This window comes from Hippocampus comes, unplaced genomic scaffold (genome assembly GCF_001891065.2).
Source record: "Hippocampus comes isolate QL1 unplaced genomic scaffold, H_comes_QL1_v1.1 scaffold50, whole genome shotgun sequence".
In the NCBI taxonomy this organism is placed as follows: domain Eukaryota; kingdom Metazoa; phylum Chordata; class Actinopteri; order Syngnathiformes; family Syngnathidae; genus Hippocampus; species Hippocampus comes.
In genome coordinates, this window is record NW_017805122.1 from 764192 (window position 1) to 787684 (window position 23493).

The 23493-nt window shown below is 41.0% G+C and overlaps 4 protein-coding genes, 2 long non-coding RNA genes and 1 other non-coding gene across 8 annotated transcripts in view; 2 read left to right on the forward strand and 5 right to left on the reverse strand.

The window, feature by feature from the left end:
- gdi2 (GDP dissociation inhibitor 2) overlaps positions 1–600 on the reverse strand; it is a 6194-nt gene extending 5594 nt beyond the window's left edge. Inside the window, exon 1 of the mRNA XM_019866204.1 lies at positions 448–600. Coding sequence (XP_019721763.1) covers positions 448–492 — 45 coding nt within the window. The 5' untranslated portion in view covers positions 493–600. The remainder of the gene's footprint in view (positions 1–447) is intronic.
- Positions 601–1077: 477 nt separating this feature from the next.
- On the reverse strand, positions 1078–3452 carry ankrd16 (ankyrin repeat domain 16). Its single transcript, XM_019866175.1, has 7 exons — positions 2832–3452; positions 2206–2426; positions 2086–2128; positions 1843–1951; positions 1590–1751; positions 1355–1433; positions 1078–1280 (listed from the first exon to the last, which is right to left on the reverse strand). The coding sequence occupies exons 1-7, from the start codon at positions 3161–3163 to the stop codon at positions 1132–1134; spliced, it is 1095 nt and encodes a 364-aa protein (XP_019721734.1). The 5' UTR covers positions 3164–3452; the 3' UTR covers positions 1078–1131.
- On the reverse strand, positions 2642–2728 carry trnay-gua (transfer RNA tyrosine (anticodon GUA)). Its single transcript is given in 2 exon segments — positions 2642–2677; positions 2692–2728. It is a non-coding gene; the product is annotated as a tRNA-Tyr (tRNA).
- Positions 3453–4285: 833 nt separating the features above from the next.
- Positions 4286–7553, forward strand: glt8d2 (glycosyltransferase 8 domain containing 2). The gene is made up of 10 exons (XM_019866176.1): positions 4286–4330; positions 5448–5501; positions 5680–5772; positions 5835–6018; positions 6088–6205; positions 6294–6378; positions 6459–6571; positions 6648–6814; positions 6958–7070; positions 7144–7553. The coding sequence occupies exons 2-10, from the start codon at positions 5483–5485 to the stop codon at positions 7320–7322; spliced, it is 1071 nt and encodes a 356-aa protein (XP_019721735.1). The 5' UTR covers positions 4286–4330; positions 5448–5482; the 3' UTR covers positions 7323–7553.
- A 209-nt stretch (positions 7554–7762) lies between these two features.
- On the reverse strand, positions 7763–8693 carry LOC109513619 (uncharacterized). The gene is made up of 2 exons (XR_002167831.1): positions 8600–8693; positions 7763–8519 (listed from the first exon to the last, which is right to left on the reverse strand). It is a non-coding gene; the product is annotated as an uncharacterized LOC109513619 (long non-coding RNA).
- LOC109513618 (uncharacterized) lies at positions 8611–9512 on the forward strand. The gene is made up of 2 exons (XR_002167830.1): positions 8611–9104; positions 9222–9512. It is a non-coding gene; the product is annotated as an uncharacterized LOC109513618 (long non-coding RNA).
- A 1409-nt stretch (positions 9513–10921) lies between these two features.
- Positions 10922–19139, reverse strand: LOC109513614 (ATP-binding cassette sub-family G member 4-like). 2 transcript variants are annotated; one of them, XM_019866173.1, is made up of 15 exons: positions 18967–19139; positions 17397–17626; positions 16830–16947; positions 16624–16756; positions 16503–16553; positions 16273–16418; positions 15016–15139; positions 14412–14526; positions 14190–14326; positions 13964–14062; positions 13712–13880; positions 13463–13563; positions 12598–12756; positions 12394–12512; positions 10922–12247 (listed from the first exon to the last, which is right to left on the reverse strand). In XM_019866173.1, exons 2-15 carry the CDS (start codon positions 17623–17625, stop codon positions 12016–12018), a joined length of 1932 nt encoding a protein of 643 aa, XP_019721732.1. In that variant the 5' UTR covers position 17626; positions 18967–19139; the 3' UTR covers positions 10922–12015. The 2 variants fall into 2 exon arrangements, with proteins under 2 accessions (XP_019721732.1, XP_019721733.1); XM_019866174.1 differs by lacking the exon at positions 18967–19139 and having other exon boundaries at positions 17401–17484.
- Positions 19140–23493: the final 4354 nt, after the last annotated feature.

Genomic DNA, 23493 nt, shown 5'->3' on the forward strand with positions numbered 1-23493 from the left:
CGAACTGTCACTAGTAAAAAAAAAAAAACAAGTTACAATCTAACTACACAAGTTCAACTGGACATTTAGGCGTCGTCTTTGCCAGTCGTGGTTACCTTAAATTAGATGGGCTAATGTTAGCACGACAATAATCTACGATTAATCTTCTCCCGACTAAGTGAGTTGCCATTACTTGCGCTTGACTGCCAACCAACCGGTTTCTTGCGATACTTTCGAGTCTTGGAAGCCCCGCAACAACTGACCTAACTTAAAATGAACACTTTTTTTTTTAATAGGATGTTTCTATTACGGGGAATTGGCGGCGGTTGAGTTAGCCAGCTTCTCGTGTTCGGCTAGTTACTTAGCGCGAGCCGAAGCTAATTAGGCCCCGGTTAGCCTTAAGAGCTAACAGCGGGGTTAACAGGTTGTAAAAGCGAGGCGAGCGGACTTGTTGAAGAATTTCCTCACCGTCAGTCCGGTGCCGAGGACGATTACGTCGTATTCGTCATTCATTTCGAATAAGCCTTTGGGGTTCTGGTGTGGCAGAGCTCCTTGGCAGGGAAAAGAAGAAAATGGAGATCCGCCTGGGCTGAGTTGGGAAGGGGGGGCTCAGACTGCGTCAGGCGACAGCGGGGTGGGGCGTGGTCTGGCTCCTGTCAATCACTTGTTGACGACAAGTTTCCCAAAGTTAGCACGCGGGCTAACGTGAGTGTTTGGTGCATATAATCATCACGGACAACAACATGGTTAAACTCAAACTCGCCGTTCATTTTGATTTGGAGATGATTTTAATATTTGGCAGAATAAAATTCAGACAACCTGCTTACCACTAGCACTTTTTTGAGAATTACTGATATAGACGACCATCATGTAGATTACTGGCAGTACAGTAGTGGGAAGTAAAAGAGTACAACGACTTTTTTTGCTGTACTGTAGTAAGATTTTTTGGTGTCTTATGTTTAAGGTTAATAAAATAGTACTTTTAATTCCAGGAACTACAACTCAACTGTATTTATAGAGCAGTTTAAAACACTTTTAAAAAGTGCCAAGGACCAGTTCCAGCAAATGTGGTTTCAAGTTAAAAAAAAAAGAATAACATTGCTTTTTATGTCTTTATTACATTGGAATTATATTGCCCTTTAGTGGATTTGATTAACTGTTGTCAAAGACTTCAATTATGTCTGACTTTTTGGCAAAATGCCGTGCCATAGTGCCAGATGCATCCTGGGAATCTTCAAGGCCGAGCTGCAGCAACGTCCTGGCAACCTCCGCGTGCTGTCCGATGGAAGCCATGTGAAGAGCTTGTGGGGGACACAAAAAAAATTATAAGAATAAGTGCAGTTGGGTGGATGCGGGGATGGAGATTGACGTTTACCTGTTCTGCCCTTTTTGTCCTGAGCGTGCAGATCTGCTCCCATATCGAGCAGCGTCTTTATCGTGGAAACGTGGCCTTCCTAAAAACACACAAATACACACCCACAGTGCGAGACTGTCTTATCATATTTTCATTAAACAGGGCTGTCACTCCTGGTATAATCGTGATAGAGTCACATGGATGAGAGCAATCATTTCATTAATTACATACAGTATAAACACAACTATAAGCCTACCTTGGCGGCGTAATGCAAGGAGGTGAGCTGCAAGCCAGTGGCCCTCTGGTTGACATCCACATGGAGTTCCCTTACGAGGAACCGCAGCGCCTCGTCCTGGCCAGTGACAGCCACCTGGTGCACTGGTTGAACCCCAAGTGTATCAACTGCAGTTGGAGAAGCCTACAGTACAGGATATACACACACATTTCCTCAAACATAAATATCTGATATATGCTTAACAGTATGTGTCAAATCTAGCAAATGATTCTACCTGATGTTTCGCTAAAAGGAGCCTGGCCACTGAGATGTGTCCGTTCCTCACCGCATCCATGAAAGGCGTAGCCCCGCAACTGTCTTTGTTGTCTGGGGTGTAGTCACATCTGGACAACACATGAACCTTGAAATGACACTATGACAGCGTTGCGGCGGTTGCATTTCAAGCCGGTGAATGTTGCCAGGAAAAAGGCAAAATTTGATGTGACAGTATAAGGATCTTGGATTCTGGTCGTCTTACCTCTCAAGCAAGATGTCAACAACCTTCTCACAGCCGTGCATGGCTGGATGACAAGCAAATAAATCAAATCATGAACTACATACGGCAGGCGTCTCGATTAGGGAGAGGAGAACAGCTCACCTGCCGTGTGCAGAGGTGTTCTTCGCGTCTTACTTTCACTTCTCCACACATCCGGAGCGACGTCAAGGAGGTAGCGGATCACGAGGGGATCGCCTTCCCTGCACGCGATGTGGAAGGCGTTCCAGCCATCTTTATTTCTCAGGAATGGGTCCGCGGAGTGCTCTATCAGCTCTCGGATCACATCCAGGTTCCTACGAGTGCAGGCCATCATCAAAGGGGTCCTGGGAGGGAGAATTGTTTACAAGATGTCACCGAAAAGCACAGGGATGACTTTTTCCACCTCAAGATGCGACCTCGATGTACTTCACCTCTTTCTGGTATTTTACAGGATAACAAGTTTTTTACTATCTCAGTCTTAATCTTAATCAAATGTGATTTTTCGTACCAGTTTATGTAAATGATGTTTTTAAAATACAAAAAGAAAAAAAAAAGCTGCTCCTTCGAGCCGGATTCGAACCAGCGACCTAAGGATTTCAGCGTACGCCACTACAGTCCTCCGCTCTACCAACTGAGCTATCGAAGGGAGCTGACGTTCCAGTCATTCGTTAAGGTTTTCATGAGTAACATGTATGCCAATACAAGTCCAATTACAGTTTTGAAGTCGTGTACAATTATTTTAGTCTCACCAATCCGCCTTCTTTAAACTGTCCACTTTTGCTCCCTCCTGCAGCAAATAGCTGACACATGCTAGGTGGCCCATGGAAGCAGCTTCGTGCAACGGCCGCTTGTAGTCGTTGTTATAAACTTCAACATCGGTGCCGATTTCTTTGACGAGAAAGTCTAAAATGTCCAAGTGTCCGTGTCGGGCGGCATAGTGCACAAGAGTATCTCCGGATCGGCCGAAATGTTTGTTTCGGGCAACCTCCATAAGTCCGCATGTCTTCATGTGTTTCTTGAGAGAACTAAACTGTCCGTCCTGGGTTAATTTCACCAACACTTTCAGACCGTCTTCGTCCATGATGATTGTAGAAAGGTCAACAAACTCTCAAAATGATCTATTAGAGTAAAACAAGTCTATTTTTAAGAATATGAAGACATTTTATTATGCTTCACGACAGCAGTCTTGACATCGGGGCGAGTAAAATGTTGGCCAACTATGACCGAACAAACTGTTAGAAAATCGATTCAGGTGATTGGGATAGGGTAATTTCTAGCATCTGCATTACATGAAAATACACTAAGAATTAATAATATTAAGTTACTAGTAAATATAGTTAAACATTTAGGAGGTTCAAGCGTTTTACAGATAAGCCTGAAGCGGCCATTCAAGCAGGAACAGCAGCATTAAAAAGCGATGGGTTGTGGGTAATGTAGTTCGGACTGATTCGCATCGTTGCACCCATTTCATTCATGTGCATTTTTAGTCACTAAATGCAGTGTTTTTCGAACTTTTTACACCAAGTACAATCTAAAAGAAATACTTTGCTCTCCAGGTACCTCCTAAAATTACCAACAAATTAAAAGCAACGTAGTCGGCCTTTAATCGTTCATCAAGTGTTTATTATTGGAAACCATTGTGACATTAAGCACAATTACACATAGACACTACGCTTAAATATTGGGGGGGGGGGGGAAACTAAACTTAAATGATAATTCAATTCAAATGCATGGCAAGTAACGTTACACAAAATGGTCTTGAATGTTTTAAACCAAACAGTTCTTAAATATTACAGGAAGAAAATTTGAAATAAAAAGGTATATTTAACTCAGCCATATTTAAAAGTGGACTCTAAAAGAAAAAAAAAGTACCTCACCGAATTAAAAAAAAAGTTAAATCAGGAACTAGGCTGTGTGCTTACTGATTAATATGATTTTACAAAACGAACACTTGTAAAATCCATAAAAGACATTTCTTTTCCTGAAACTGTGGCTGTATTTCAAGGTTTTAAAACACACAAAAACGCATCGATCCTTGAAGAAAACAAAAATGATTTATAATTAAACAGGGACAGCTAATCCTGCTCATGGCAAAAATGGGAGCGAAGAATGAGAATCTTGGCGAATGAGACCAAGGGGGAGAAAGAGGGAGGAATAATGGTAAATAAAGTGGGATGGTTTTGTACCACTGGGCAGTTTCATTCCTCGACATGGACCTTGAGCAGCATGCTGGAACCCTTTCCTTCTGGCAAGTACCCTTAGACATACTTCATATAATGAAAACCCTAGTTTATGTTGTATTATGTTATTATTTTATTTCAGTGTCAGTTTGGGAACAAAATGTGCTGATTCAGTTAAATGAAAGAAAAAGACTACAGATATTAAGATTGAGTCTCGAGTTTAACACACAACAATACTTTTTGTGCGCATACAGTGTATACTATTTGTGATGTATTATGTATGTTTTGATGCAAAATATTGAATTGTGTATTTTTGGCATGTCTCCATATCAATGTTTCTTTTTTATGCAGTAATTGATACACAATGCAGTGAAAATAAAATCACAATTGTGTGTGTGTGTAAAGAAAACTGTTTGGTCAGGTAAGCTGTAGTTTAAAATGTGTTGTGTAGTTTTCCTTTCTGGAAAGGGTAAAAAGAACACAGACTGGTTTATATTTGATGTTTAAATGTTTAGTATGATTTGGATAATGGAGATTATTATGTGTGGGTTTAGTGATCTACTTGTGTCCAATAGTAGTTGTTCCATTGCTGGCTGGTTCTGGAAGCTTTCCAAAGGGGGGTGTTACAGAACTTAACCAGTTCCAGATGTTTTTTTTTTTTTTTTTTTTGCAGCTTTAAACAATGACAAACAAACCAGATACCATGAAGCAAGAAAGTGTGTCCTGCTGAGTACTGTATTTGAGTTTCATTTGACTCAGCGAAATTCTGATAACAAGCCTTTGAGGAAAAAAAAAAGAGATGAAACGTGGTCATCAATTGAATCTGACGTGATAAGGTCGCATGATAAGAGTTTATGTGTTTTATTTGTTTCCTGTTGCAAGGAAGTGGGAGAGGGCTCTAGGAAAGGAAAAAAAAACATCTGGTTTTGGTTTTCTCGACCAACCAGCTGACCCCTCCCCTGACACTCCTAAATGTCAACACTTTCCCCCTATAAACCCACTAATACGCACCACACATCTTTGTTCGATAGATAGATAGATAGATAGATAGATAGATAGATAGATAGATAGATAGATAGATAGATAGATAGATAGATAGATAACGCGCAAGCAGGCCAGCTAGATAAATAGCTAGTTAGATAAATGAATAGATGGAAGCATCACTTTGTTTATTCTTTTTTACAGACTTTTGCACATGACCTAGAACGCAACCATGAACCATGGCTCTTCTGAGAAAAAGTGAGAATAAATGTGTTGCAATATTTTTTTGTGAAAATAACAACACTTGGCTTGCTTCAAGCTGTCTTTTGTCAGTCACAAGTTTGCAGTCAAACGGACACAAAAGAGACATTTGTATGAAACAATGCATATTTAAGTTCCAAAATGTGTTTGCAAACACTTGGCATCCCTGCGCCAGTCAATCAGATCCTGGTGATGCTGCTGGTGCTGATGCTGTACTTGCTCCTGCACAGCTCGCTACTCAGAGCCTCCAGTCGGCACCAAATTTCAGGTAAATGCAAATTTTTGCGTTCCCCCCCCCCCCCCCGACAAATAATTGCGCTTTCTCCCAAGGTCAATGGAAGAAACTAGGTGATAGCCCGATGAAAGAAATTGATCGTGTCATCCCCGTCGTCATCTGCGCGTCGGAGGAGCGGATGGGCGCAACCATGGCAACCATCAACAGCATCCACAGCAACACAAATGCGAACGTGCTCTTCTATATTGTTACGCTACGGGATGCTGTTACACTGACCAGGTACAACCTCGTTATGATTATTTCTCACATCCTCAACAACTGTAAAAATTGTTTACGCTCTCTTTGCAGACGTTACATCGAGGAAACCCAATTAAAAGGCATCAAATATAAGATCTTGGAGTTTAATCCGATGGTTCTGAAGGGGAAAGTGAAGCCGGACTCCGCCAGACCGGATCTACTACATCCAGTTAAGTTTGGTTTAAAAAAAAAAAAAAAAAAAAAGTGAAGTGACACTAAAGGTGAAAATAAAATGTGTTGACTTTTTTGTTTTGCAGCTCAACTTTGTGCGCTTTTACCTACCGATGCTTGAGGTGAACCACGAGAGGGTCATATACTTAGACGATGATGTCATTGTACAGGGTAGATATACAAGAGGGGCTCAGTCCATTTGACACGATCATTTTTTTTTTTCTTTACAATTTTTTTTCTTCCCTGCTCAGGTGATATTCAGGATCTGTTCGAAATCAAACTAAAGCCGCAACACGCAGCTGCCTTCGCCACCGACTGTGACCTGCCCTCCACTCACGAGATGGTGCGCAGCGTTGGCATGCAGGTGGGCTTCGTCCAGGCGTTGCTCAATGAGCGTTCGTTTCTGCAAATGAAGCACAGTAAGGGTATCCCTTCCGTAGACAACCTACATGGGCTTCCTGGATTACAGAAAACAAGAAGTGAAAGACCTCGGCATCAATCCCAATGATTGCTCCTTCAACCCCGGTGTGTTTGTGGCGGATATGCGCGAATGGAAAAAGCAAAAGATCACCAAACAGCTCCAGAAGTGCATGGAGGACAATCTCAAGTATGATTACATGCTGTCTTTTGTCATTTTAGGAAGATAAGAAAAAGAACCGGTCAAAATTGAAGCTCAAAAAAAAATTAGGCTTTCGGTAGAACGTTTCCACTTTATGATCATGATTTGAACTTTTTTTTTTTTTAAACCAGACTAAACATCTACAGCAGTGCGATGGCAGGCGGTGTGGTCACACCACCTATGCTCATTGTTTTTCATGGCAAATACACAGTGCTGGACCCAATCTGGCATGTCAGACATCTTGGTAAGATCAACCAGATGAGTCGGCGATTAATAAGGGACACGGGGAAAAAAAATAATTTTGTGTGTGTGTTTAGGTTGGAGTCCAGATTCTGGCTATCCCGAGAGCTTCCTGCGGAAGGCGCAGCTACTGCACTGGAACGGCCCATTCAAACCGTGGGGGTACCCAGCTGTTCACACGGAACGCTGGGAGAAATGGTTCATCCCAGATCCGTCTGGGAGGTTCTCCTTGATGAGGCCGGAGAGCGATAATTAATGTGGAACATACCATATATGGGTAACAGAGGGAGGGGCTAATGCTCTATTTATTTGCATGCAGGAACTGAGCCCTATATTATTGTACTATTTATATAGATAATATATACAATACTACTTTTGAGTCGAATGTGGTTATTCAATAGGATTTTTTTTTAATTTTATTCAGTTTTAGTTCTACTGCTGTAACACCTGAATTTCCCCTCTGGGAATCATTAAAGGATCTTATCTTGTATTTTTATCTCATATATACACTATGTATGCTTCCCAGGTCCATATCATGTATTAGTATGATCATAGTGGTGCCCAAAAAGCATGTAAAGCTTTGTTTGTTGTTGACTTGTGTGTTTTTCACATACATGCACACAAAAAAAAGGACAGTAAGTTCTTCCTGGTTTTTTTTTTGTTTGTTTGTTTGAACCTATGGGACATGAGCGCTGATTCACACATCACGCTGACACTTTTTTATTTCGAATGATTTAGGATTTTGAAAGTGCCCATCGTGCTGACTAACCCCGCGTTTGACAGATTTCAACAGCACCCACATAGCCCCAAGGGACGACACGTCCACCTGTATTCAAATGTCAAAGGACTTACTGTCGATGGATGAGATCATCGTTTTCATGAGGTCATCTTAAGAACACACGAGTCAATAACAAATGAAACCTGTATTTCTTTTTTTTGGGGGGGGGTGCAAAATTGGATGAAAAAAACATTATCAATAGCAGTATAGCGCAAATTTTTGATAAATTATGTCTGATATATGGTGTACATTTACTGGCCCTTAGAACAGAGACATTAGTCAAACCACACACTGCTGGTGTGACTTTTTATGTTTACACCCACATTTACATATGGTGTGACTTTTTATGTTTACAACCACATTTACATCTATGGACAATTTAGAGTGATCAATGAAGCTAACAAGCTATTTTTTTTATGAAACAGAGGACCATCTGGAGAAAAGCCTCCCATCAAAAATCTGAATTGATGAACACAGACCAGGAATTGACATTATCTAACCACCAGAGGGGGCGATTGTACTCCATAATAGAGTTGGGGTAAAGCAGCGTTCACTCCAAATCCACTCATAATTTTAAATTTTGATGTATTTTACCCGGATGAGCTTGGTTATCAATACTTGGTCAAGGCAGCGTTGAGGGTTGGCCCGAACATGGTACACAGTTGGTCACCTTTGCTGTAAAAAAAACAGCTTTAGTCCATTCTCAATCTGCCAGTTGGAACACTCCTGCACTTTCGGGAAAAAAAACGACCCACCTGTCAGCTAACTCCACTTAATCCATGTTTCTACTAGACACTTCCAAGAGCAACATTATTTTTGCATTGACTATGGAATTACCTGTTACCACTTTCTGACCCTAGTAACATGCTTTAGCCTAGTGTAGGCTCACTCGGGTCTCCGTCATGCCTCGTTTGTGGTGACGTCAGAAGGAAGCGACGAAGTGAAGTTCGTTGTCGCGTGTTGTAAGAAAAAAGAAAATAAACGGTCTTCCACTAATAGGTGACAAATACACCAAGACCCAACGGTTAAGGCCTCCCCGATTATTTCATTCCGTGTTTTGTGTTTATGTGTAGTCTCAAACTCCACCCTTCTTGGAATCTGATGTTTGTTTATTCAAATTTCCATGCTGACTTTGAACACATCTTTGGACTGCTGGACCAACGTCATCGTGATGTCATAGTCAGGTTGTTATGAAGCGGACGGATGCACAACTCTGGTATACACTTGAAAAGAACCAATCATGTGACATGTCAACTTCAGGTTGTTTTGAATGTCCGACGTCATCGTGATGCCATATTCAGGTTGTTATGAGGCGGACAGATGCACAACTCTGGTGTGCACTTCAAAAGAACCAATCATGTGACATGTCAACTTCAGGTTGTTTTGAATGTGACTGATGCACACGCAGAACTGGTATACAGTACAAGTTGACAAAACTCAGTCGGTACTATCATGGCTTTCATGAAAAATAAAAAACACTCACCAGAATACAGGTTTAGAAAATTGGTTTTGCTCTGACTAAATATCAGCGGATGGAAAAATTTAAAGAAACAACCCCATTGCTAATTGTTTTAGTTATATGGGCAGGCACTGCTAATTCTGAAGGTTCTGGGAAGATTGTGTTGATATGGCAACACAAAAGCTGAAATCTGATTGGACAAAAACAAAAACACTTGCATGTACTCATGGCAGCAGTGGAGCAAATAGAAATGTTATGAAATGAGAAAAAAAATACACCGTTGGGACGACATCAGTACAATTACATGGAACAAATTTAGAATTTAGGTTTTAAAGATAGGTCAGTACTTCAGACAGCTTTACTGTTGCTGTCCATGACCCGGTTACTTGAGAAACAGAACTAGTGTGCGCAAGCTCCATTTTTGTCATTTTGCAGGAGGGTGAGTCAGTTTTATGGATGCAATAAAATCTGGGGGATTTATTTCTTGATTTATATGGCATTGAGTATTGCTTCTTAATTCCTGATTTCGACCAGCGTTCATTCCGGTCTACTTTCAAATGACCAAAATGTAGTTAGCCCACTTTAGTTCTCAATGGCTAATTTGTGCTCTCCAGTTTATCATTTTATGTGGGAATGCTTATTATACATTTGCCATTTTGGCATCCACGGCTACATGTCAACTTTCGGGAATGTTGTGACTTGAAAAGCAAATTTGCTATCCAAAAACATTTGGGTGGTATTTTGAATTTGATTTCACTGGGCTGAAGGCGGGTGGGGGAGGGAGATGAGTGCCATCATACAGTGGATGCCAATTTTCCAATCCAGTGTGAGAAATGGGTTGTGGCTTTATGTCGTTTGAATCTGCACGTACGCAGCCCTGCTAAATGTGTGCGTGGGTGTGCAGTGGTCACATTTATCTTTTGTGTTCCCAAAGTGTGCGCCGAGCAGATTTCGACTCGTGCACTCAGTTAACCCTCAGGCATTGAGTATTTCCAAATCGACTTGTGTTCAAATCACAAAGGAGCTACTGTAGCAGGGTGAAGTCATTATTTTTCATGATGTCATCTTGAACACAGAAGTCAACTACGAGGCCATTTTGTGTTTAAAGTCCGGGTACACCCTGGACTGGTCACAAGCCAATCACAGGAATGAATTATCCTGTGACTATTACAGTTTAATTTTTGAAAATACTGTTTTATTTAATGCACCTTTTGTTTCGCTTTAATCTGTAAAATTACCTGGACAAGTATGATTTTTATACAAGTTCATTTTATATTCCATAGTGTTGGGAAGTTCGTGTCTGTGGCCAAAACAAATATTTTCGATTATTAAATTGAATAGGCTTTAACTCACTGTAATGTGAACTTTCATTTTATTTGCGTCATATTAACCCGTTTGGAAAATTCTTCTTAAATTAACTTCTGTATTAGTTTTTTACTGGAAAATTCTTCTTAAATTAACTTCTGTATTAGTTTTTTACCTTAGCAAATAGCTTAGCATGCTAATGCTAATACGCTGATGGTAACATACTAATGTGACTTAGCTTGCTCTTAAATTTGCGGACCAAAAGCCAAATTGGCAATCTTCTCCTAGCTATTTTAATCAAGTTTTTTTATTTATCTGACCTCCTTTGGAAAACTACTCAGTCCTCCATATCTTCCCCTCATATTTCATTGTAAATCACAACCTATTATATATACAGCCGGATACAATTCCAAGTATTTGCATTAATCTTTCCGCCAAGTACAGTACATGCACATTCTCATCGGGATTTTTCAAAACATCTGTTGTGTAATAGACTGAATGACCCGACCCAACTCTTTGGCACTCAACTCCTATTCAAGAATGTTTTGACGTTTACACCACACGTCACCCTGGGAACCAATTTTTTATTTCAACCTTTAGATGAAAGGGCCGAGGGATAAGATCAAGAAACATTATATTGAAGCACTGCACGTTTTGCTTTTCCTTGCAAGTGTTGTTTGTTTTGTCACCATAATGGGTGATAAAAAGGTCACTAGTGTACAAATTGGGATGGATATCAGACTCGAGTAAATTCAACTCATGCAAATATTGTTAGGTGCATTTTCGTCTCGAGCTTTGCAATTGATGTAACACGCCAGCGCTAACACACTCATGCTAACATACTAATTACCATTGTGGCCTGCAAGGAATGAAAACCATAGCTAAGTTTATATTGACATGTGGTGCGGCCATTTTAATTTATTTTTAGTTGCATTTTAGTTTGATAAATTATGTAACATGCTATTGCTAACACGCTCATGCTAACATACTAATTACCATGTGGCCTATAAATACTTTTAAGAATCCAAATTAGCAACCTTAGCTATGTTTATATTAACATGTGCTGAGGCCATTTTAATTATCAAGTTGTGCCATTTTAATTACCAAATTGTTAGTTGCATATTAGTCCAGCAATTAGCTTGGCAATTAGTTTACCACGCTAATGCTAACTTGAATGAATGGGCTAAGCGTGTTTCATTTTAAAATGGAATTCTTGTCTGACAACCCAAAAATATATTTAACAAAATGTCCAGCCAATGAAAGTTTGATGACGGCATCAGTTAAATATTCCCAATGTATTATGATCTCAATGGGAAATTCAAACCGAATTACAAGTTCAACCAGCGACAAGTTCAACCAGCAAACTGTCTTTTAACATCCCACTAAATAGATAACATTTACTTGAACTCAACGTTCAGCCCTCACTTTCCAGTGCAGGACTAGAAATGTGGCCACCCTGATGACCGTGAAAAAAATTCCCAGGACAAGAAAATCCACGTAGAGCTTTGCATCCTCCACATCCAGCATTTTCAGGACTTGCATTGGATCCTGAAAGGTACACAGCGGCACCGTCGGGTCACATTCCAGCTCCGTGCGGTTCATCCCGTAGATCGAGAGCATCACTCCCTCGAAACCGTACCTGAAAGCGACGATTGACATTATTTTCTACCGTCTGTGGATTGTGGGCTATACACATACTGCCAAGCTTGATCGGACATCTCGTTAAATGTTGATAAGGTAATTTTTTGAGTTCATTAACATCCAACAAAATCAAGATCAAGGTACCTGACATAGGAGACGTAGGAGGTCCACTGCAGGTAATAAGGAATGTTGCGGAAACTCACAAAGAAGCCCGAGAAGAGGATGATCGGTATGGCTGTGATCGGTCCGACGAAAGTGGCAACCTGCGGGTTATTATTCCGATACATTTGTGAAGGGGTCGGGGTGGTGCGGGGGAAACCTACTTTGAGATGAAAGATAAAAACCTACCTGTGGTGATGGCGACGCCGCCCCAATGAGCAGCCCAAGTGACTGTGCAACCAGGGCAACGGACGTGCACAGGGAGAGGAAGAGCACGAAGCGAGTAGCTTCTGCAGGCTGACCAGTCATCCAGTATGCGATACTGCAGTACAGGATTGGACAGATCATCTGGAAAAGAATTGCGCAAACCCCAGTGTTACGATTTGAGTGTGTTTTCTTGCCCCCATACCGCCACTACCGCATCAAAAGGATAGAAAGCATCCACGCGGCACCAAAAAAATGTCATTTACCGTATTTTCTGCACTATAAGGTGCACCTAAAAGCATTCAATTTTCTCAAAAGCCGACAGTTTGTATAAGGATCAATATTCTGATTTACTGGACGTAATATTGTAAATTTATTTTAAAGCGCTTTGTTACAGCTGCGGCGGTTGTGAAAGCTCTCTATAAAGCCGTATTTTATTGTATTCCCTTTAGCGTAGCTCCATCTAGTGGTTGCATAACGCAACCGCAGCCACTATTGTAGCTTCTATTCAATATGGCGCGCCCTATATATGAAAATAAGTTTTAAAATCGGCCATACATTGAAGGTGTGCCTTATACTCCGAAGCGCCTTATAATGCGGAAAATACGGTACATCATCTGGAGCAGTTCTATACTAATTATTCCAAGCATGAAATGATCAGGATCACCGCTGACATGTTTTGACTGTCAAAATCGTCTGTCACAGGTTTTCACGAAGGATTAAGCCATTGAGAGCATCAGCATGTTAACTAGCGGTACTCGTAGCACACTTTTGGGATTTACTGTCCTGGAAGATAATCGAGATAAATCTCCACATGGTGAAATATAAAAAGCCAATCATGTCAGTTTACCTGGAACGGGATGTCTGCACACGTTTTTGCCATGTAGTAGGCATGTAGACTGTACCACGAGTTTAAGTACTCCCTTACAAACACAGCCATTTCCAGAGGAACTGTGGGAAAAGAGGCGAATTATCGTGCCTGGTCGGTTGCACTTTAACCCTTTCAGGGACAGCGGTTACTACAGCGGACAGTTTATCATGTTATCAGGTTACAGGGTGCAATGAAAGGGTTTAGCAGGACGGTCCGTCGATTTCTCACAGGTAAGAACGGTGGGCATCAGGGCGGCGAACATGATGAACAGCATGGAGAAGAAGAGGAACCCGGCGTTGTTGAACGCGCTCACCCCGTCGTTTCCGATGTTGAGGTAAAGCAAGCCAATTAGGAGTCCGATGATGATGTGGGAGATCACGCGCAGGTGGGTCAGTATCTGGACAACACCAAAAAAAAAAAAAAAAAAATGTTCATTCCGAAAAATCATGTCAAAATGTTTTGTTTTCTTCCGAGATTTACCGCATCCCTGCATATGGCCGTGAGGTTTCTTTGAAAGAGGATGAAGAACTGTTTCAAAGTACTGGTGGCAAAGTATTGTATCTCGAGAGGTGGCATATCCTGTAGAAAAGACAACAATACAAATTTAGGATAATAGTTGAGGGAGATACGTTCCAGATGAAAATGCCCCGAACCATGAATAATGCACTTTTATTCAAAAGTCAATTCATCAAAGCGGATTACTTACGGGTTGGTTATCGCCGGCGGACGAACTCTCGTCATTCGCCGTGTTCTTCTTGCTCTCCTCGCAGCACTGGCTGCCTTGGGTGGCCTCAAACAACACCGCCTGCATGTCGCCATGCGCTCCCGTCGCCACTTCGATGACTGGCGGGAAAAAAAACGGGTGACGAAGAGTCAAGAACATCCGATAAATCCAGACGCGTCATGGAAGGAGACGGTTAGGACTCACTGAAATCTGCCGGATTGTGATACTTTGGGCAATGAAGGTTGAGGTTGGTCAGGTGAGGGATGAGGTGGGTGACTGAGCCCCTGTAGATGCACTGGCCTTGACTGAGGATGTACAGCTAGTTGAAAAGCAGAGGGGTAAACCAGTGTTTTAGAATGTCAAAAGACGGTTTGGAAACTGGTCGCGGCGCAAGAGAACATTTGTCATCTGCAATTTCGTTGTTCATGGAGGACCAGACATGAAGGTGTTAAGTGTATCTGTGGTTCAAAGCTTGACAATTTCTGGACTTAGTCTGAAAAGACGTTTAAAAAACGTCTTTGGGAGTGAATGAGTTAATCAAATATCCGACCGAAGGGTCGGACTGGGGGGCGTGGTATGCAAATATCGGGGGCGGTGTTCTTCTTATATTTTGCATATGTAAACAATTAAAAGTTCGATGAGGAGCACGAGGGACTTTGAGTGTGATTTGCGGAGCAAATGCCGTCGTTCGCTCTGGGAAATCGTGCTTCCGCCAACTGCAAAGGTCTCTTGTTTAACTTTGTATCTCAAGTATGACAAGTGCAATTGATTCCAAGTCCAATTTGCTATCACAGGTGCTGGAATTTACCTTGTCAAACATCTGAAAGAGGTTCCCACTGGGCTGATGAATGGTGCAGATGATTGTCCGGCCTCCTTTCGCCAGACACTTCAGGAGGGAGATAACCTGGATGGATGTTGCACTATCCAAACCACTAAGATGTGGAAAAAAACAACGACATGAACCATTGAGCCACAGCATGTATAAAACATCACAAAACGAAACGCAGGGATTTAATCCGACAATAAATTTAGATTGATACGATTTATCACTGGGCTTTGAATGTTTTGGATGGTCCACTTTGCCTCCACAGACTAAAACAAAAATTGATTTGGTTTATGAGGCACGTCTTGGTCTTCTGCCTTCCTACCTTCTGACGTTGATTAGTCAGAGGAACTCTGGAATCCATCATCTTTGTTCTCATGATATTCTTTTACTGCCTATCCCCGAGGGTCGCAACTAAACTGGGTTTGCTGCTCCCTTTTCCTGGAACATTTTACAAAAAAGGTTTAAGACTTCGTGAGTTGGACTTGTTCGGGACTTTTAAGACGATGTTGAATTCTTTGGGAGGCAACCACTTCTCTTTGTTAGATGTTCCGATTTTCGGGGCTTTATGAGGTTGATCAAATTCGGAAAGAAATGTGCCGAACTGAAGTTGCTTGATTTATGTTCTGCAGTGTGGAACTGTTGGTAGTCCGTATGACCCTTTTAAATCTGCCGCTGCGGGTCAGAGACATTTTTGGGACTGTAGCAAATTCTAATAAAAATAAAATAATAATAATAATAATAATAATAACGACATGATCATCAGTCAAGTGCATTAACAAGTGTTCGGGGTCGTGACACCATGAGGGACAGTGGTTACTACAGTGGACAGCTTTCAAGATTCAAACAATTTTCCTTGAGCTCGTACCCGTCGGTCAATTTTTTGTGTACCGGCATTTTGGGGTCATTTTAGGAAGAGCGTAAGGTGATTTCAAGATCGCGATTAGGTCACGTGTGATGTCATCTTACCTGATGGGCTCATCGAAGAACATGACGGGAGGAAAAATTTAAAAACAAGTCAAACCAAAATAAAAACTATGATGAAAAATATGACTGTGAATACAGTTAACCGTTTGAGGGACAGTGGTTACCTACAGTGGAGAGCTTTCAAGATTCAAACAATTTTCCTTGAGCTCGTAGCCGTCGGTCAATTTTTTGTGTACCGGTATTATGGGGTCATTTTAGGAAGCGCGTAAAGTGATGTCAAGATCACGGATTAGGTCACGTGTGATGTCATCATACCTGATGGGCTCATCGAAGAACATGACGGGAGGATTGTTGACCAACTCGAGCGCAATGGCAAGTCTTTTCGACTGGCCGCCTGAGAGATTGTTTGTACGCGTTTTCGCACACGCCATCAGCCCTAAAGCCGTCAGTACCTCGGTCACCTGTGACACAGTCATGACATCGTTACCCTCGACCTAAGTGGTAAATCTAAAAAATACGTTATGAACTCCAGGGGAGGGGCTTACAATCCTCTTTTTGACCTGCATGCTTTCATTGAGTTTCAGATTGGCAGCCACCTAAAATTGCAAGCGTATGACACATTCAAGGAAAATGTTTTTTTTTTTTTTCCAAATTAAATGAGTTTACCATCATGGCCTCCTTTGTCGAGAGGTGAGGCATCAGTACGTCACTTTGCATGATGTAGCATGACATCTTCTGAAATGTTTCCAAGTCCCTCGGGCGACCGTTCACCAGGATTTTACCCTTCATGCCTGTCTCCCTGTAATCCAGATTAATATGCATGGCGAAAAAACAAAAAACAAAACAATTTGTGTCCTCTTGTGGTATTTTACCTGTATCCTGCCAGGACGTTCATCATGGTGGACTTCCCAGCTCCAGAGGGTCCCATGATCCCGGTAAGCTCTTTGCTGTTAAATTGTCCGTTGAGACAATTCAACAGTGTTTTGAAACCTGTTGGAGAGGAATAATAAAACATTTCATGGTTGGTTTTCGGGTTGTTATATGATGAACATGTTGACATATTGACTTTTTCCATTCTTTAATTCCTGCACATGATACAATGAAGATCTGGTTAACCCTTTCATGCACCAATAATGATAACCTGATAAAACTGTCCACTGTAGTAACCTCAAACGGTTAATATATTGATCATCTACTGGTGCTTATGATGGGACAATTTTTAAGAATTCTAAAATTGCTCTGAATTCCCCGGTGGATATTCTTTGGTTCTTAAAATTCACAGTTTGGGGCAGGGGGTAATTCTTTGAAAATATTCTGGCGATTGTCAAGACAATCGCTGCTTATTTGGATGAAGATCGTCTGGTTATTACGGGACCGTTTTGGGGATACATCTACTCAACTGATCTGAATTCTTATATGATGAACAGAGCCTACAGTACCTGCCTTCTGACAACAGTGCCCCTCCTGGATGTCATACGACAGGTCGCTGAACTCCAAGTTGACAGCAGCTTGGCGCGGGAGTTGGGTGAGACGCTGGGTGTCGGTGTTGTCCACTTTCTTCAGGTTGGACAATGAGAAGAGGTTGATTTTGGGCCGCGCCTGGGCTCCCGCTTTGGTTTCCTCCATTTGGATGCTGCAGGCACCCTGATTCTGTACCTTCTGGAACATGCTAGAGTAAAGAGAACAGACTGCTTCTAACTTCAAACATGGGCAATTCAGTTTACGATATGAATGACACAATGTCCGGATAGTTTATGAGCTCTGATACAATGTCAGTTTATGACCCCATTGACCAAATCAATCCTTTATTTTCTCTGAATGTTTTATAACACCACCATACATTTTACATGACAAATGTCCCAATTATCACAATTGCTTATGGCCAACGTGCATTTTAAAGTCACAGTATCGAAATGATAAGACAAATCCCATCATACATTTCAAAAGTGAATTTCGCCGCAAGTTTGAATGTTGTAAATCCAGGTTACATTTTTTTTTTAAAAAGTCATGGTTACATTTAAGCTCCTTTTAAACCACAAAACTTTTAAAATCTTTTACGTGCACCGTAAACAATTTCTGTAGTGTGTTTTCAATGGTTTAAATGATAACTTTTAATGATGCTGTAATACGCCCATCGACTTTCCTCGTGTATGAAATGTGCGCTATAAAAGTGCCTTGCCTTACAAATGTGATACTATCAGTAATTGTTTTATGGCCACCACCACACAATTTACAGTGCAAACCCTCAACAAGAGATAACGATTTATGGGCCCACCGTTCACTTTCTATGGCTCTTATCCTGTTCATCATCGTTTGATAGCTTTAAAGTCAACAACAGAAAACGATTTATGGGCCCACCGTTCACTTTCTATGGCTCTTATCCTGTTCGTCATCGTTTGATAGCTCTAAAGTTTTGAGGTCTAATATGGTTGTGTTCTTCCATCAACTGGGATGAAACCATTATGATTCATTAAAGCTTCAGCAAAAGATCATAGCACTTTAAAAGCATCTCGGATGACTCTGATGTTTTATTCTCTTGCCACTGGTCTCATATATTGCATTAACTTTATTCCATCCATCCTCCTTATCGTTTGTTCTCAGTGGGGTCTATCCCAACTGATTTGGGGATGAGAGATTAAGGATAAACTCCCTGGACTGGTTGGCAGTCTTTGAGAATTGAATCCAGGATCTCTTGACTGCTAAACATCCATGCTACACCCAAATCCCCAAACATTCCTTGATGAAGATTTTCTTGTTTTGTCTTGTCTCACCATCCTAACCTCAATCATCAGCAGTCTGCTCTTGCGAAAGGCTTACAAAAAGATTACTTAACTGTTTAAATATTCAATGAAAACAAAACTGAAAATACAGGATTAGTCACGGTTAGTCACCTTGAGTGTGGTTTAACATCATGAATAATTACGACCTTCAATTTATGTACATAAGCTTTTTGATGTAAATGTATATACAACTCTACACATTTTGCACAAAAGAAAAAGTTATACGTACTCGCTTTGCAGTGTGTTGAAGAGCAGGTGCTCTGCTTTCCCTTTCTTCTCGGGATGGAAAACGAAGTTTAAAAATCTTCACTCAACGTGGGAGACTAAATGCAACACACTATCAACAATTCAGGTCGCTTCGAAAATGCTTCACACGTGTCGAAATAAAATAACTTGCCACTTTTTTTTTTTTGTACGTTTCCTATAAAAACGCCCCGACGTCGTCACGCAACAAGACGGAGTTCTCTTTCATCGTTGAATGACGAACATCTTTGAGGATTCGAACGAACGCGCACGTCACCTTAGAGAAAATATATTGTTTTTGTTCTCTTTAGGGGAAAACAATATTTATCCAAAATATTTACACAGGCTTCAGTACGGTTAAAAAAAAAAAAAAACAAAACCCAATTTCTTTTGTTGCTTTGTTGACTGTGTGACACCGATACACAGTAGCCACATATTCATAATTTGTGGACCTTTAAGTAGCCTGCTGATAAAAATAATTATTTTGTCTCTCGTAACTTTTTGGCCGTGGAGGGGAACTACTTTTTAGTCAAATTATGACAAAATATAAATATAAAATATACTGTATAATATAATTTTAAAAAATTATGGGTTTTTTTTTTTGCATTATGTGCTAGCATTAAGCTAGCAAAGAGACAATGGCTTTAACCTCCATTTTGAAGAATTAATCATTTTGTCAAATTGTGTCAATTTTTTTCCGACTTTGTTCCCTCCAAATGCTGCTACTGTTGATTGCGAATTTCTCCATTGTTAGACAAATAAAGGTTTTCTTATCTTTACTGCTGCTTGTTGTAAAGTTTCCCTCGATGTGAGGGTGGCCAGCGGATTGACCAGAGAATGACAAGGTCACCACCATTGACCACCACGTAGTCCCACTCCCGTGTACAAAAAAATAATTTTTCACTGTTTTCTGTAGTGTTTGTCGTTTTAAGGGCGCGGGTAACGAGAGGCCATCCCAGCTGATCTTGGGTGAGAGGCAAGGTTTACCCTGGACTGGTTGTCCGCCAATCACATGGCACATATTGACAAACTATTGATGTGCCAAATTAACTCGACAACCAGTTCAAACAGATATCAAGATACATGCCTGTCATCTGAACGTCATCACCTGCATGGAGTGGAAGAGAAATCTCAGCCTCCTTTTGAAAATATGTCACGGTCGAGACTTGTCCTTTTACTGGTGCTTTTGTTGACAAAAACCGCTGTCACTCATTAACTCTTCCAAGTCATACAACCTTTACCAGACGTGGCTGCAGTCAGCTGACGTCTTCTGATCTGACGTTTCAATGACATTCACCCCATTAAGAAATCAGTCATTTATGTCACTTGGCTGCCTGTTTATTCACCCACATCAAGGTTATTGCCCCCCCGCCCCCTTCTCATGCAATGGACTATTCCAAACTTTTGATTTAGCATGTGCATTAAAGCAACACTCAGATTCCTGCTGATAAATGTTAAACATGAATATTCACAATTTTAGGAAGACTCATATGTGGGATGTATGCTTGAGTTTTTGTCTCAGCCCTTAATTAAATGAGTAACTACGCCCCAAGTGCCTGAAACATCTGCAAAAGTACAGCAACAAAGTATTGGTTCATGTGCAGTACAGTATAGCTCTTTATTTTGCATACCATAGTGAAGAACATGAACATTTGTACATTTCTACCATGGTGTCAGGTTTTTAAGAAGGAAACAAGAATACACAAAAACAAAAGTCTTTGGCGACATACACTTATGAACACATAAATATAACTTAAATACAACCGTTTTTTATTTAAATAACTCATCTGAAGGCGTCTATTTACACACAGCGTTCACAGTTGACCCCAACGCCACTGGGAGTGCACTGACATGTTTGAAAATTTTCAAACGTGACACTTACAAAATGGAACTACATTTGCGATAAGAGCGTTCACGACCCAGATGCTTTCTTTGTGTGTTTGCAAAAGAGAGCCCTGTGAAAAGTGTGGACGGGGGGCTACCGGCGGGCGTACGCCAGACGTGACGCAGTCGACGACGTCACAAAAGTGACCAAAAAAAAAAAAAAGGAATAAATCCTCTCACAATGATCTGTGACGCTTTTCAAATATACGATAATTGATAACTCACACACACATACACACACGTACACACAGTGCGCAACAGTTTCCAGACATTCACCAAAGTGTCGGAATTTCAAAAGCAATTTTAATGACAAATCTATCATGAGACATCGATTAGCGCAATTACCCCAGACAGCGTGGCATGTTTCACTTTCGCAAGCCTTTGAACAGATTAGACTTAGAACTTGTGAACCGGTCAGTATTACCCTGTGTCCTAATGGTGCCAAAGACAACCTTGGGAAACAGATGCAGATTAAACAGTTTGGGAAAACACAAAGGGATATTGGGGCCATACTGAAACGGGGAAAAAATACAATGTCAAAAGAAGTTGGAATCTTATCAGGGGGGGGAAAAAGTACTTATGATAAGCTATAATGTTATGAGAATAGTATGGTTGTAAATCGAGCATCGAAATTCCTATAACTTAAAACGCAACCGTTTGCGATTAAAAAAAAAGTGACTTTTTTTACAGTAATATTTAGACTTTATTGTTTTCTAAGATTATAGCCATATTTTTGGGGTGAAAAAGTCATAATGGTGACGAACTGAGATGTGATGAAAAGAAAATAATGTCGCCGGAATAAAGTTGTCATTTTAACACGTCAACGGAGAGTCGAAATCCCCACAGCAACGAACGCAGAAGTTTAACATAAGAAAAAAAAAGTTTTGAAAACTTTTCTGGCTTTTTTTCTGATACTATTAACTTCTCATTGCAACTTCAGTGCTTATCTCTCAATAGTCTAGTTTTTTTTTTCCTTTTCACTCATAATATAACTCAATTTTCCTTCTCATCGTGACCCCTACCACTCAAAGACGCGATATAAAGAATATGAAAAACCACATACTGTACAACAAATCCCTCCCTTTGTCAAGTATTGCCAGGTAATTTGTCAAACATTATTATTTCAATTTGAACCTCACGTGAACGTGCGTGGCAGGCCCATGCTCTGCTGCTATGTGTTTTCCAAGTGTCGGCCTTGGAAACAAATCCTTTCCTGCTGTTGCCGCGTGTGACTGCAAAGATTAGGTCAGACTTAATAAACTGCCGTCAATAACAAAAATCTCCATTTGCGGAGAGAATTTAGGAATCACATGCAGGAGACTAGCGCGCTGTGCTCCGTACGGAACATTATACTGTGAATGCAAATAATTGATTGACTCGAGGGTGCACACCGGGCGATATTAGGACTTGTGTCATACATTCATTTGCAGTCATTTTTAGCTCGCTTTGTTTTGACGAACCAGGGCGTAGTTCGAACCAGAATTATTCAGGCAATTCTAATCGAGTTATTGCTTTTTTTGTTGTCTTTGATTGAATTTCCCGATTCATTTTTTCCCCGTTTGCGCACTCTTTCTGTTGTCGTCCACTGTCTTCCAATGCTCACTGCCGCCCTCTAGGTCACTGGAGTGGCATAACATCCACTGTCACTTCAATTTATAACGTAAACGAAATTCGTTTCAGCATCCTGTTTCTTTTCACTATTCGTGCCACTTTTTGACCTACAAACAATTAAAGCTGACTAATAAGCTACTGTGCTGCACTAGTAACACTGCTGGGCCCAACTAGAAACCTCTGGACCCTACTAGCAGCACCAAAATGCCCACTAGTACATTACTAATTCTATTAGTGAGGCTCTAGCAGTGGGAAAAATAAAATATTACTCAAAAGACACGGTTGTTCTACTCGTGTGTGGACTGACTTACTCAAAGGGCATATTAGGACATATCCTAAGCTGGATATCGAGGAAATCTAATAAATGTTCAAACGGCTTTTCCCACCTTGTTTTAGTTTTCATTTTATTACAAGTCCACATTCTTGGAAAAAAAAGTGTTCCCTGGATTGACCTGCCACAACCCAGCCTTGGCCGAGATCTACCGAATGCTCTTTGTTATATCTTAAAATGTGTCCAAATGTGATCCGACGGAACTCTGGCATTGAATGCAACGTCAAGGCCGAATCAAGAATTCGGGGGTGTTTGATCAGCGAGGCACAGTCCAGAGCTGAAGACAAGCTTTTTTTGTCCTGACATTAACAGGATTAAGACTGAGGTTGCTTAGGTTGTCCGTCGATGAAAAAAGGCAAACATTGTCAGGGTGGTGGGTCACTCAAGCTGTGTGGTACTAAACTGAACAATTAGCCTGAAAAGTAAAGAGGCACAGCAGTGATCCAGGTGATGTGTACTGTAATACCAGATTAATACATTAACAGATAAATACCAAATATATGTTTTTGGGGGGTGGCGGATCACTCATCCATAACTATGGGGGCTCCTGGGATTAATAGGCGACGAGTCTTCTCTGCCACTCTGGCCGATAAGCTGGTAAAGACGGTGACTGAGGTTCTGTACTTGGCAGGTTCCCAGTACACATCCCACTCGCATCAGCTGGGCATGGTGTGGGTAGTGGTGGGT

Bases quoted from the DNA above. Each gene is read 5' to 3' on its own strand.
- ankrd16 (XM_019866175.1), bottom strand. From the start codon at position 3,163: ATGGACGAAGACGGTCTGAAAGTGTTGGTGAAATTAACCCAGGACGGA. The intron at 1,952-2,085 runs GTAAGACGACCA...TGTGTTGTCCAG, and splicing joins GTTGACATCTTGCTTGAGAG to ATGTGACTACACCCCAGACA. The intron at 1,281-1,354 runs GTAAACGTCAAT...GTCCCCCACAAG, and splicing joins GGACAAAAAGGGCAGAACAG to CTCTTCACATGGCTTCCATC.
- LOC109513614 (XM_019866173.1), bottom strand. From the start codon at position 17,625: ATGTTCCAGAAGGTACAGAATCAGGGTGCCTGCAGCATCCAAATGGAG. The intron at 16,419-16,502 runs GTAAGCCCCTCC...ACTGTGTCACAG, and splicing joins TGCAGGTCAAAAAGAGGATT to GTGACCGAGGTACTGACGGC. The intron at 12,248-12,393 runs GTACCTTGATCT...CGTCGCTTTCAG, and splicing joins TCCTACGTCTCCTATGTCAG to GTACGGTTTCGAGGGAGTGA.
- glt8d2 (XM_019866176.1), top strand. The intron at 6,379-6,458 runs GTAGATATACAA...TTCCCTGCTCAG, and splicing joins CGATGATGTCATTGTACAGG to GTGATATTCAGGATCTGTTC. The intron at 7,071-7,143 runs GTAAGATCAACC...GTGTGTGTTTAG, and splicing joins CTGGCATGTCAGACATCTTG to GTTGGAGTCCAGATTCTGGC.